This window comes from Lactuca virosa, chromosome 5, assembly GCF_052849685.1.
Source record: "Lactuca virosa cultivar CGN04683 chromosome 5, Lactuca_virosa_CGN04683_v6, whole genome shotgun sequence".
Classification (NCBI taxonomy): domain Eukaryota; kingdom Viridiplantae; phylum Streptophyta; class Magnoliopsida; order Asterales; family Asteraceae; genus Lactuca; species Lactuca virosa.
Genome location: NC_136430.1, coordinates 382,815,158 through 382,829,668, shown reverse-complemented (window position 1 = coordinate 382,829,668; position 14,511 = coordinate 382,815,158). Strand labels below are relative to the sequence as shown.

At 39.8% G+C, this 14,511-nt stretch overlaps 1 protein-coding gene across 1 annotated transcript; it reads left to right on the top strand.

The window, feature by feature from the left end:
- The first annotated feature begins 6,809 nt into the window (after window positions 1-6,809).
- Window positions 6,810-7,745, top strand: LOC145117612 (chlorophyll a-b binding protein 16, chloroplastic-like). Its single transcript, XM_079053912.1, has one exon. The coding sequence runs from the start codon at window positions 6,885-6,887 to the stop codon at window positions 7,683-7,685; it is 801 nt and encodes a 266-aa protein (XP_078910038.1). The 5' UTR covers window positions 6,810-6,884; the 3' UTR covers window positions 7,686-7,745.
- The last annotated feature ends 6,766 nt before the right edge of the window (window positions 7,746-14,511 follow it).

Sequence of the window (14,511 nt, the reverse complement as noted above, 5' to 3'; positions counted from 1 at the left end):
ATTCAACCCAATTACCCATCCCCATTATCTTCTTTATTCTTAAGGATCTACCCTAAGAATCAGCTATCATTCATTCATTCATTCCTAAGGTTTATCCTAGGGAATACACGCGAAGTCCATTACTGCTAATGTCATCTATTAGGCACAGCTGCCAATATTATCCTTTAGGCGCAGCTGCCAGGATTGTGTTGTTCTCAACTAGGCGCAGCTGCCAATATCATTTATCAGGCGCATCTGCCAGGATTATGATGTTCTCTATTAGGCGCAGCTGCCGATGTTATCCTTTTTGCGCAGCTGCTAGGATGTTTAGAGTGGATCGTAGTTCGAAAAACATCTACATTATGAGGTGCAGCTACCAATATTCATCTATACCATCTTTCATACCTCATCATTTATCTACCCATGTTCTACCCAACATATTTGTAGATATAAAATACATCTATACTTTTAGATCTGAAGAAAAGGTTCAGATCTGGAAACAAAATACACCTACATCCTAGATCTGAAGAAAAAGGTTCAGATCTGAAAACAAAATACATCTACAGCCTAGATTTGAAGAAAAAGGTTCAGATCCGAAAACAAAATACATCTATAGCCTAGATCTGACGAAAAAGGTTCAGATCCGAAAACAAAATACATCTATAGGTTTGATCTGAAGAAAAAGGTTCAGATCCGAAAACAAAATACATCTGCAACCTAGATCTGAAGAAAAAGGTTCAGATCCGAAAACAAAATACACCAACAGCCTTGATCTGAAGTAAATGGTTCAGATCTGAAAACAAAATACATCTACAACCTAGATTTGAAGAAAAGGTTCAGATCTGAAAACAAAATACATATACGGTTTAGATCTGAAAAACAAAGAAGTTTAAATCTTTCATCTAGCACAGATCTCAAGTAAATATGCACACATAGCACGTAATTTATATAAAATACTTCATATCTATGTGTAAGATGAAAGTGACTATGCACTCACCTGATAAGGAGTGATTCGGACAACACTTTGCTTCTTAAAATAATTTCCTTCGACGAAACCGAGAAGTTTGCTTGAAAACCGGGCTCCGCGCGGGCAGAGTTTTAAACCGAAAAACTCTTTTTCTTTGAGCCTTCAGGCTCTCCGAGGCTTTCCTCTAGTGCTAGGGAGGTTCCCTAGGCTTTGGGGTGTTTTGGAAGGCTAGAGAGAGAGCAGAGACTGAAAGAGAGTTGAAAAAGTGTGAAAAATGGGGATGCACCTCGCACCCTTATATAGGCGTGAGGCCTCGCAGTACGCTGGGCGTACCCTCGGTGGTACGCTGCGCGTAAGGGGCAGGCGTCGGAGTTTCGGTGGAGCGACGTGGACCTCTTCGGAACCACAGAAAAAGTCAACATGCGGGGCGTACGAGCTTCGGTATGCGGGGCGTACTTCGGAACACTCGGTGTCCGAGGATACGCTGGGCGTACCCCTCGCACCCAGCTCGCAATTTTCCTTCCCGACTTCAAAAATTCATAAATTTTGCATACAAGCTCCGTTTTCGATGTTATTTGTATCCACGCGTAGGTAGGACTGTACTCTACAACTTTCGTTTAGACTCCGTTGGCTAATTTACTTTATTTTTAAAGTTATATTTTTAACAGGTCGGGACAATAAAGTCCGTTAAAAATTCATAACTTCTTCATCCGACGTCCGTTTTCGTCTGTCTTTTTACCGTTGAGCTACTATTAACGAGACCTTTGATTCTCGTTTAGGTTGTGTCGGCTAGAAATCGTTCGGTCTAATATTCGAACTCCGGGCTGCATATTGCTAAGCCGAAACTTAGAAAAATCATAACTTCCTCATACAAAGTCAGATTTGGGCGTTCTTTTTATGCATGCTCTCGGTTTAACGAACACTACGACTTTCGTTTAGACTGCTAAGGGTAAAAATCACTCTATTGTAAATTCACTATTTACGTCACATAGTGTCGTGCCGGTTCTGTCGCGAAACTTCGACAGGCCATAACTTCTTCGTTATAACTCGGATTTCGGCGTTCTTTATGTCCCCGGAGTCCTTGTCATGGCCACTACAACTTTCTTCATAGATATCGGGTCTATCTATATATTTTTTTTGGCGCTTATTTTCATTCTTGATTTATTATACCATAATAAACAAGTATAAAGCACATAAATTCACATAATACTCGAATAATTCCTTTTTATTACTTCAAAATGAGTTATATTTGTTGGCCATAACTATTACATCAGCGCATCAATGCTTAGCCTCGAAACATGGGCGTTACATAACACGAGCATCATGTTGCCCCATTGTCTTCTAAGATGTCTTCAACTTCCTGAAATGTCATTGATCAAGTTGAGTTGTTTCTTGAATGTTGGAATGTGTCTTGAACTCAAAGATGTACCACCACGTGTTCATGATGAACCATGGATGAACTGCATATGTCATTGAGTATTTGGACGTGCCTTCATTGTACATGATGAGCCATGTGCAATCTTGTTGCGCCATCAATGTGATCATGTTGATCCATTGACTTGAGTTAAGCCACCAAGTATTCATGTTGATCCATCAACCTCTTGTTGAACCATAGAGTTATGAACGATTTGACAATGTTTTTGATGACCCATCAATATTCCAGATGATCCACCAATATCTTGATGCTCCACATATGATCTAGATATGCCATCTGAGATCACGATGGTCCAACTTGCTTTCAGCAAGTGCTCCATGTAAACTACAAGTGCTCCATTTTCAACAAGTGCTCCATGCTTTCAACAAGTGCTCTATGTTCAGCAAGTGCTCCAACATCTGATTCTTCAAACACTTGTGGAATATTTAGGGTCTTTCCAACCTGAAACATTCTGATAATGTTTGTTAGAAAATATACATCCATAAATGTTTTAATAATTTTTGTTGTGATGTTCATAAATGGTTCAGAATATTCCAAAGATTTTCATCTTTGGACCGTTGGAGATGGAATAACTTCGGTGTTATGTACAAGTCTTTTTGTTTCACTAATTACTATTATTCCAGATACGTCGTGGTACAGAATTATTTGGACTACAAAAGAAAACCAGATTATAGAACAAGATTTGATAAGTAATAGTCAACAAATTGGGATTCATTTATCAACAAATTTTTTTCTTCCTTTTGAATTCATTTCAATAATTCTTTTGGTTGCGTTAATCGGCGCAATTGTTGTAGCTCGTCAATAATAACTCTTTAGAACTGGGAAAAACCTAAAGAGTATACAATAATGATGTATTTTCCGAATCAAATACCATGGTCTAATAATCAAGCATTCTGATTAATTGATAATTTTACTATTAGTTGGGAATTTTGTGAAAGGTTCCTATAAAAAGTTTCATTAACGCCTAATTCATGTCGAGTTGACCTTGTTGTTGTGAGAATTCTTAATTCATGAGTTGTAGGGAGGGATTTATGTCACCACAAACAGAGACTAAAGCAAGTGTTGGATTCAAAGCTGGTGTGCTCCAAATTCTACTTGAGCATCCAAATCTGGGTCAATACCAGCAAAAACATCTCTAAACAAGGTTCGGGCACCATGCCAAATGTGTCCGAAGAAGAAGAGCAAAGCAAATGAAGCATGTCCAAAAGTAAACCAACCCCTCATACTGCTACGAAAAACACCATCGGATTTCAAAGTAGCACGATCTAATTCAAAATTTTGAGAAATAGTATCTCTTTGTTACCATTTTCATAAGAATGAATACTATGATTCGCATTTCGAACAGGCATGAATACAGGATCTATAGGATAACTTCCATCTTGAAAGGTATTTGGCGCTTTTATAAGATATCCGCAATTCTTCTCTATCTGTAATCCAATAACCAACTCAATGGGTTCCGTCAAGCTAGCTATATGCTCTGTATTATCGAGGATTTCTACATAAGGCAGTAAGATGATATCTTGAGCAGTTACATATCCAGGGCCCCTGACACAAATAGACGCCTCGTTCTCTCGAACCATAATAATATTATTTGATTAGATCATTGAATCATTTATTTCTCTTCCTTTGTTTCTCTTGCTATTGAAATATCTTCAATTTTTATTTCTACACACGTCTTTTTTTTCGGGGGTCTAGTAGAAAAGATTTCAAAATCATCACAAACCTCCCTTTTTCTTTTCAATTGCAACTTATGGATTATTATATGATGATTTTGAAACTTTCCATATATAGAAATAGAAAGAGATAGACTAGAAATGAAATTTGTTATGTTAATGACACTAAAAGGATATTAAATGAATGGAATTGGGATATGGATGGAATATAATGAAACAGAGCCACTTTGGGGTTCCCTATGAAATGAGGCATGGAAGGGAGCCACTATGAAGAAGTTCTGGGAGTTACGAAGGGAGCTCGATACTCAATTTATTTCAAGTGACAATCACATAAAAATATTTCCAACATCCCGACTCCGAATCTCAGCTCTAACTGTCAACCATTCATCCAAATGACCAATTATCAAACACCATTCAAAATACCCAAAATACTTATTAGTCAAACTTGGTCAAAGTCAAAGTCAAACTGGTTAAAATCAACAAGTCAGATGAGTCAACCCAGCTGAGTCAACACAGAAGACGTACGCGGGGCGTACTTAAATCTTGACTGCAGACGGGAGGGTTGACTGTGTACGTGTTGTATACCCAGGTTATGCTGGGCGTACGCCAAGACTTCTTAAAACTTCATTAAGAGCTTAATGGCTTAATCTCTTACGTAAAAATTTCAGATCCACGGCTAAATCATCCTCAAGAGTCATAAACTTTCCAACTTTATGACGTTGCATGTCCATTAAGTGCCCAATACCCCAAAGTATAACAACTTAATGCATTAAGACCTTCTAAAGAAAGCATGGAGCAAAACTAATCATCCAAACCACATTTTTATGACTTAAGACCCTCCCTATGGTCTGAAAGGACGACTTGGTGGGGTCAAGAACATGTCATGCTCAAGAATCACCATTTTGGGACCAAAAAGTGTTTTAAAAGAACAAAAGTCTAGATCTATAAGATGGAGTGATAAAGTTGCAAGCTTTATACCTCCTGGAGGTTGCAAATAAGGAGAAAACTTCAGATCCAAAGTGCTTCCCAAACTCCAAGCTCTCCATACCACTCTCATTTTCTTCAAGCACACTTCTAAACACTCTAAAGGCTCCAAAATGCTCTCTTTCTCTTAGGGTTTGCTTGGGGGTTGATTTTACAAAAGGAGACTGAATAAGAATGAGATGTGAGGCTATAATGAGGTTTAAATATGAGCCAAACCCTAAAAATTAGGGTTTGCATGATCCTCACGTACGTCCTGCGTACGAGGTGTACGCCCAACATACTAAGGCGCGCCCTAGTACGCTTAGCGTACACACGTACGCTCAACGTACTCCCCAAAGTCCAAAATTACCAAAATGCCACTGTGGGCCCTTTTGTACTCTTTCTTTTACTTAGGGACCAATATGCAACATTATTCAATTATAGGGTCAAAATTAGAAGTGCCTCATCATTGGGATATTACATATATTATGTATACAATATACTTACTTCAGCACATGCTTTTGGGTGAACCAAACGACCAATTTGACATGCATCACTTACACTAAAAACCTTTTCAAATAGTGGAATAATTGTAGCATTTGAACTTAGAGAAGTAGAATCAAGGAAATATGATTGCACACATACACTCTTGATATGTGTTCTTTTTCTTTTCTTTTAATTTGCATTTGATAAAACACATTCACACACATTAAATTCTCTTTTTCTTTCTCATCTTATCGTGCCCACAAAAACAATTAAAAGATGATTTTATTTTTGACTTGGTCGAATTTGATAAAGTTCCAAAAATACGCTTTCTTTCATACCTTTGGAAAAAATTCAAACAATTTCTTTTAATTTGTCCCTATCTTTCTAGCCTCATAACTCGGCCATATGAACTTCGATTTGGACAAACATTATATTGTTGGAAATCCTATTAGGAGTACTACAAGTTATATATTAATTGTTTCATCTAGTTGTTTCCGGATTTTGAGTTATTCAGATGTGAACATGGAGGTTTGTTTCAACATTTTCATGTGTTTGATTAACCCACTTCAAACAACCATGTTTCATTCGTTACATATCCGTTTTGTATGATTCTTTTTCATATGTACTCCTCGTTTTATAAACTATAACTTTACTTTATAAAGTTATTTCTAATCAGCTACAAATAACGATGTATTAAGCTCCAAAGTTGACACTTTTTTGGCATAATTGGTGGAGTTTACAACTTCAAACACATCAAATGTTAATTATGCATCTATAATAATTTAATAGTTAATAATATTTTTTTAGGCGCACAAGTGGATATAACCAAACGCTCAAGCTTTTATAAAATATAAGAAATGTGATATTTTAATAAACATTTATTCTAAATATATAAACGATTACACTTTATACATTACAAAAGTTTTGATATTACAAAGAGTAAATAAAAAATACTTAAATATATTAGTATTTATTAGACATATTAATTAGGTTTTGTTAAGTTTCGAAAACAATAGAGTAAAAATCCCGGGAGTTTTGTTTACCCCCACACTTATCTATTTAGTTACTTTGACACAAACACCGAGTCATGGTTTGCTTGAGGGACATCATTCAACACGTATGTTTTAAATTTTTGCGATTGGAAATCTTGGAAATACTTAAAGGTACATCTGTCGTTCTTTTATTGGTGGTCTGGATAGATGCTCTTCTTATCCATCTTACATTATCATGCTCCAATCAAAAGAAAGCTAAAGATCCGGAAGATAAACACCATCGAAATTAGATAATCCACAATCCTATTTATAGCACTTGTGAAGAGCTCATCAGACTCAAGCAGTCAGCTAGCCTCCAATATTCAATATATAATTTGAGAAGATATTCAATGGCTGCTTCCAGCATGGCTCTCTCATCTGCTTTCGCCGGACAAGCGGTGAAAACAGCTCCCTCAGGTTCTGAGCTTTTCGGAAATGGACGAGTTTCAATGAGGAAAACTGCAGCTGCCAAGAAGGTTGCACCATCAGGAAGTCCATGGTACGGTCCTGACCGGGTGAAGTACCTAGGCCCATTCTCCGGCGAGGCCCCATCATACCTGACCGGTGAGTTCCCCGGTGACTACGGCTGGGACACCGCTGGGCTTTCTGCAGATCCAGAGACATTTGCAAAGAACCGTGAGCTTGAAGTCATCCACAGCAGATGGGCCATGCTTGGAGCTCTTGGGTGCGTCTTCCCTGAGCTCTTGGCTCGTAATGGTGTGAAGTTCGGTGAGGCTGTATGGTTCAAGGCTGGATCCCAGATTTTCAGCGAAGGTGGGCTTGATTACTTGGGAAACCCTAGTTTGATCCATGCCCAAAGCATCTTGGCCATCTGGGCCACCCAAGTCATCTTGATGGGTGCGGTTGAGGGTTACAGAATTGCCGGTGGACCCTTGGGAGAGGTTGTTGACCCACTTTACCCTGGTGGTAGCTTCGACCCATTAGGGCTTGCTGATGATCCAGAGGCTTTTGCTGAGTTGAAAGTAAAGGAGCTCAAGAATGGAAGACTAGCCATGTTCTCCATGTTTGGTTTCTTTGTTCAAGCCATTGTCACAGGGAAGGGACCACTGGAGAACCTCGCTGATCACCTTGCTGATCCCGTTGCCAACAATGCCTGGTCTTATGCCACAAACTTTGTTCCCGGAAAGTGAATGTAATCAAAGTTTTATGTACCATGATGTGTGAATTAATATTAAATATGTTTTTAATTACGTCATTCACCTTATAACACATGCTAAATCACATAATATGATAAATTAAAAAATGGATTTTAGGATCAAGGATATACTATTCGCTGTAGTTTAATGCTCGATATATCACTACTAGAAACATGCCTCAATTCTAAAGCGAAAAGTGTCGGATCATTGGAAATTAGAACATTAGGTATGAGTCCATTGAGGTGGTGTTATAACACCTTATAACATGAAGTGGAGGTGGTGTTCATCGTTTCTTTTACCCATACCTTATCAGTTTTAATGGCTTGTCTAGATTGGCATGCCTGATTGATTGAACATTTAATTCCCCCACCGTTCCTATTAATACCCCAACCCAAAACCCAACAACCCAATTCACTCTGAGCCAAATTCCAACCCATCTTCGGTAAACGATGGCAGCGTGCCCATATTTCGCTTTAGGTGACTCGACTATTGTTGAAACATAAAAGTGACCCTCTTAAAAGAGATCTGAAGCTGTCATCAAGATCCGCAGTCAAGCTCCACACCGCAGTCAAGTACCGCAACCGCTGTCATCATCATCAGCACTTAGTCTTAGTATTTTATCTGTTTTTCTAGAAGTACTTTGTAACACCCCAAATTTCAATTGTTCAATGAAGGGCCAAAAGTGTAAATTTAGGAAAGGGACTCGACGAGTAGGTCCGCTTACTCGCCGAGTCGGAGCAGGATTCTATCGCGGTTTAAGTGGCCAACTCGCCGAGTCGGAGGCTTGGACTCGACGAGTTGGTGCTGAAGAGAGAAAACCCTAATCCCGGGGGTTGTGCCCTATATAAAGCACATTATAACCCACCCTCAGCCTCTTTGCTACCCTTTTGAGATCCAGAAACCCTAGAATCGAGTGAGCTTCCATTAATAGAGAGAATAGAGCTTTGGAGGAGAAAATCTTGGAAAGGGGCTTGAAGATCAAGAGGTTTGCTACTAAGGAGTGGTGTAGATCCGGGATCTACTTCAGTTGGAGCTTATATTGGAGGTAATAATCTGTTGCTTGGGCTCTTTTGCATCTAGATCTTTTATCATTTGAGATTTGGGGCATTTTTGGTATGATTGAGAGCTATTTCGAGTTAGAGGCTTAGATCTAAGGTTGCTACTTCAGATCTAGGCTTGTGATGGTCCAAAATGTCATAAAGCTTCTGTCTAAGAGTTGTTGGTAAAGCCCCTTTGTCATGAACCCTAGCCCTAGAGTGTTTTGGGCTTATATCTCCTTGGTTTCATGTAAAGTTTGAAACTTTATGTAAGGGTTAGAATGTAGAAGAGTGGATCTATGGATTGGAGCCCCTGCATGGCTCGAAAAGCCTCCGTATGGATTGAGAACTGGAGAGACTCGGCGAGTCACATGGGTGTACTCGACGAGTTGTATGAACATGTGCATGGACTCGGCGAGTTGAAGAACAACTCGGCGAGTCTGTTGAAGATTGCCTTGGACTCGACGAGTCTGTTCTTGGACTCGGCGAATCAGGTCGCAGAACCCCTAACCTCTTCTGGTTAAGACGCAGATCAGTGAGTCGAGGGGTGACTCAGTGAGTTGGACAGGTTGGGACTCGGAGATCGTTGGACTCGACGAGTCTTGGGGTGACTCGGCGAGTTGAGTCGTGTTCTAAGAGTTTTCAGAGTATAAGGACTCGACGAGTCAACGGGTTGACTCGGCGAGTAGGGTCAGTCAGGAAGTTTGACTTTGGCCTGGACTTTGACTTTGACCTTCAAGGGTGTTATGGTAATTGGTTATTTATGACAATGGTCCATTGATGGCAATAGGTGTTGGAGTTTGGAGCAGTGCTTCGGGTGTGTGCTTTCGTGGTTCGGTTCTTCATTTCAGGTGAGTTATCCTCACTGTACTCAAGGGTCTAAGGCACCAAGGCCGGCCCTTTGAATTGTTGTTTAGAGCTTGTTATGTTATGTGATGATATGCTTGCTAGTATCCTGGTAGATAGGATAATGATATGAGGATATGCCTTGTTAGCTTAGTATCCTAGAGGAATGGATAGTTAAGTGATGGTTAGTTTTGTTGGATCAGCGCCCTGGTAGTTGGGTAGTGGTTATTTATAGACCTGTAGTTGGTCTTGCCTTATGTACGCTGGTAAGAGGTTACCTGCGGGTTATGTATGTTGAGCAGTAGCAGAGGGTATTCCATCCTGGTAGGATGATAGGGCCCTAGTATGTTGGTTCTGTAGACTGTTATGTGGTTGCCTGTTATGTGTGCATGTTGCTAGTGTAGGGGCATTCCAACCCGATGGTTGTGGGCCGAGAGTATTCCATCCAGATGGGATGATTGGACTCGTAGTAGGTTGGCATTCCAACCCGATGGTTGAGGGGCCTGGGGTATTCCATCCCGAGGGATGATTGGACCCATAGTAGTAGTTATTGTATGTATAGGAAGTGGGGCATTCCAACCCGATGGTTGTGGGCCAGGAGTATTCCATCCCGGTAGGATGATTGGACTCATAGTATGTTGGCATTCCAACCCGATGGTTGAGGGGCATGGGGTATTCCATCTTGCGAGATGATTGGACCCATAGTAGTTATTGTAGTACGTATAGGTGTATGAGCATTCCAACCCGATGGTTGTGGGCCGAGAGTATTCCATCCTGGTAGGATGATTGGGCTCGTAGTATGTAGGCATTCCAACCCGATGGTTGAGGGCCAGGGGTATTCCAACCGGAAGGTTGATTGGACCCATAGTATGTTGTTCTTTGTTGCATGCGTATGCTTATGTGTGTATGGGTACTTTGGGGGAACTCACTAAGCTTTCGGGCTTACAGTTGCAGTTTATTGTTTCAGGTACTTCAGGAGATCGTGGCAAGGCGAAGGCGTGATCGTACCGCTCCTCATGTTTTATGATTTATGTGATATGGTTCTGGGGGATACTCTGACGTTTAAACCATTTTGAAAACAAGATGTATGAACTTAATGGTTTTTGAATGAAATAAAATGTTTTAATTTGGCTCAATTTTTATGGGTGTTACATACTTTCTTTATCCAATGTGCCCTGCGTGGCAACTTTTAACAGATAGGACTTTCGTAATCTTCGAGACTCTATAAATAGAGTTCTCTCTTTCTGAATGAACACATCTCTACGCATCTTGAATCTCATATCTCCTTCTTACTATCTCACATCAAAGATCTTCATATTCTAATATCGTTATCTCTTCGGAGCAAGTCAGTCTTGACTTAATCACTAAGTTTGATCTCACTTACTAACCTGGTCTGATTGCATTCCTCGTTAAGAATCAACTTAAGTATATACTTGATATAATACTTGCTGTCAATTATATTTCCTTATATTTCCGCACCTAATTATCTAACTATCTAACTCTAACTTATTATTATTGTTGAGCTTTATGATCCACTGAGTTAAACTTCATTCCGCATTATTACTTGTTCTAACGTTTGTTCAAGTGTGTTACTCAAGTTTTTCTCTCAACAATTGGTATCAAAGCCAAAGTGGTTGCTTTTTAAACAAGAACTCTGATTTTAAAAGGCCTTCTATACCACTGAAGCTCATTTCTTAAAAAAATATCTTTTCAAAAAAAAAAACAAGGAAATATGGCACAAGCATTATCTCTAAATGTTTCTAACAGTGTTGGAGGTTCGAATAGAGCTCCAATACTGGTAGCAAATGAATATCATCATTGGTCTCAAAGGATGGAAAGGTATCTTCGAAGACTTGGAAGAGATGTTTGGAGATCTGTAGAAGAAGGACCTCATGTTCATGTTCTTACTCCAGTTTAGAACGATGACACACAAGCTCGACTGGGAGGAGGTCAACCAACCTTGAATCGTCCTACCAAAGATGATCTTGATAAGATGGAAAACGATGTTGTTGCCTTTTATGAGATATCTTGTGGAGTTGCTCCTAACAACTTCGACATCATCATAAATTGCAAGTCAGCTAAAGAAATCTGGGATGTTCTCAAGAACCTGTATGAAGGCACAGAACAAGCCCAAGATAAGAAGCTTACAACTGCACTCAACGAATTCAACAACTTCAAAGCTCATGCTGGTGAATGTCTGGAAGACTCCTTCAAGAGGTTCAACTTAATTGTCACAAAGTTATCTAATGCGGGCACCATCCGAAGTAACCATGAGGCCAATCTTCAGTTTTTCAATGGTTTGGGTAGACATTGGACCACAGCTAAGATGATCATCCAAGGTGATAGAAAAATTCACTCTCTATCTCTCTACAAGCTCTACGGTGAACTGCAAGCACAAGAATCAACTGTACTCAAAGACTGTGCTGACTTCGGAGGACCACTCGCTCTTATAGCACAAGCACCTCACCCTCAATCTTATTCACCCTCGTATGACAATCCTCCACAGTCATACGAAGCCGACTCAGAATACAATGATGAAGAGGAATTCCAAAATGCCATTGCTCTAGTTAGCCAACAATTCAACAGGCTACCACCCTCATCATTCCGTAAAAATCAGCAGTTTACTAAACCTCCTTTCAACCGCAACTTCAACCCTCAGAATAATCACTCTCGATATCCCAAAAATCCTCACCCAGCACCGCAATCTCAAAACACTCAACCCATAGAGGCACCGCAACCCATAAAGACAACTGACTCTGGTACCTCAGCAGAAGAAAAATCTGATGTTGTAATTTGTCACAAGTGCAACAAGGAAAACAATTTTGCTAGAGATTGTAAAGCAAACGTAGTAAAAGACAAAGCATTCTATCTCAGAATGACTCAAGAATTGGAAGAAAAAGAGAAGGCAATGGCGTACGTAGCCCAAGTCAAGAGAGACCATCAAGTATGGTCATCCGGAGATGAGGATGAAGATATCAACAACATCAAGGGTAAAGGCAAAATCTGCATGATGGCTACTGCGGAAGAGGATGGATCAACCAATCTGAAAAAAAATTACTGCTACATGGCAAAGGATGGAACTTTAAGCATCGTTGAGCAGGTAAAACTTATGATCCAAACTCTTAATTATAGCATGCATGACTGTCAACCTTTTCTTGACAACCTTAATGACACATGTGTTGCCGTCCTTTCAGACTATAACAAAGCCTTAGATGAGCAGAACATTGTGTCCCAGGAAATGTTCCATGTTAGAGGACGATTAGAAGACAAAAGACTCAAAGTTTCCATGCTAGAAAAGGACTTAGAATTAGAAAAAGATGCAAGAATGTTATGTGAAACTCAATTAGGCATAGCATTAAATCAAAGAGATCTAGCTCAAACCGAAATTGTACGTTTAAATCTTTTAATAGAAAAGTTGTTCAATGAAAGTGAAGCTATTGAGAATCTAGTGAACAATGGTACCACAAATAACGCCTATAATTGGGGTTGGTCCAATGGGTATCCTACCGCAAAGGACTCCTTACCCTGGTTTAACAAAGACCGACTTTATGTCCCTCCGGACCGAGAGTTCCAATTTCCAGTCAATGACAAAACTTTTCCCGAGGACATCAAAACTCATTTTGGTTGACTTCATAATCTGAGTAACAATTGTGTCATAGAGGAAATTATGCCTGAATTTTCGGGTCACTCAAGTGATCAAATTCCCATCTGTGGCACAATCTATCCCAATTCTTAGACTTCATCGGTTGTTGATGAGGAAATTATCATAGAAGGTCCCGAAGTCTCAATGGACTTTCCAGCTCTACCCTCAGACCACAGTGTCTCTCACTGCAGTCATGAACCACAGTATGTTCATCTGCCAGACATCAAATGTCCCACAAGAGTCTCAACTCAGACTTACTCTGTGGTAGTCAAATCTTCTGTACCGCAGGCTATCGTCAAAAGCAATGTGACTATTCAGCCAATTCATCATGAAATACCCATAGAAAACTTTGAAGTAGGTCAATGCTCTCAAAATCCTGAACCTTCTAGTTCTGATGAATCAAGTCCTCGTTTTCAAAAATTATCAAAGGTTTCCAGGTTACCGCAGCTGAACATCAATGACTGCGGTTCTCCAAAAACCGAGGCTAAAAAGGCTTTCAAAGAGGAAATTCGATCCCGTGGCAAAAATCGGGAAATCTTTTCAAAAAACAAAAAACAAGTCAGAATTCCAAAATCTAAGAGTGCAGAAAAGCTTATTTTCTCAAATTATCTTTCAAAAAACTCTTCAATCAAAGGAACAAACAAAAGGGAATGTACAGTCTATAAAACCATTTCAAAAACATCTGACACAACCCAAAAGAGAGTAAAGTCTTTTCGAAGCAATGGTTTTCAGATTCATTCCTCAGATGATCCAAAATGGAAGGGGATTTTACCAACTCCAACACCTGTAAAGTCACCTTAAACTTTTAAGAAATCATATCCTAGGAAATCTACACGTGCTCACACATCCTCGAATCGTACTTTTTCAAATTCCAAGAGTACCGCTTTCAAATCTCACACTTCTCGTACCAGTCACAAAACTGTTCCCACACCCTTCAGACCGCTGACCAAACGGGATGTCATTTTCAAAAGGGACCATCTCAAGTCAAATCTCGTACTTTTCAAAAACCTCGTAACTTTTTCAAATCTCACAACACTTCAAAAGTTCACAAATACCCAGGATTAGGCCTCAAGATTGACATAACGCCTGTCCCTGCAACCTCGGTTCATGCATCTTTGAAAAAACCACCAGTTGCCTCGGGCTCCAAACTTGTTTGGGTGCCCAAACTAACCGTGTAATTTTCAGGCAATGTGCAAGGAGGATCAAGAAGAGGAGTGGTTAATAGATAGTGCCTGCTCCTTGCACGTGACAGGAAGGTTAGAGTACCTTCGAGATTTCAGGCCTATTTGTAATG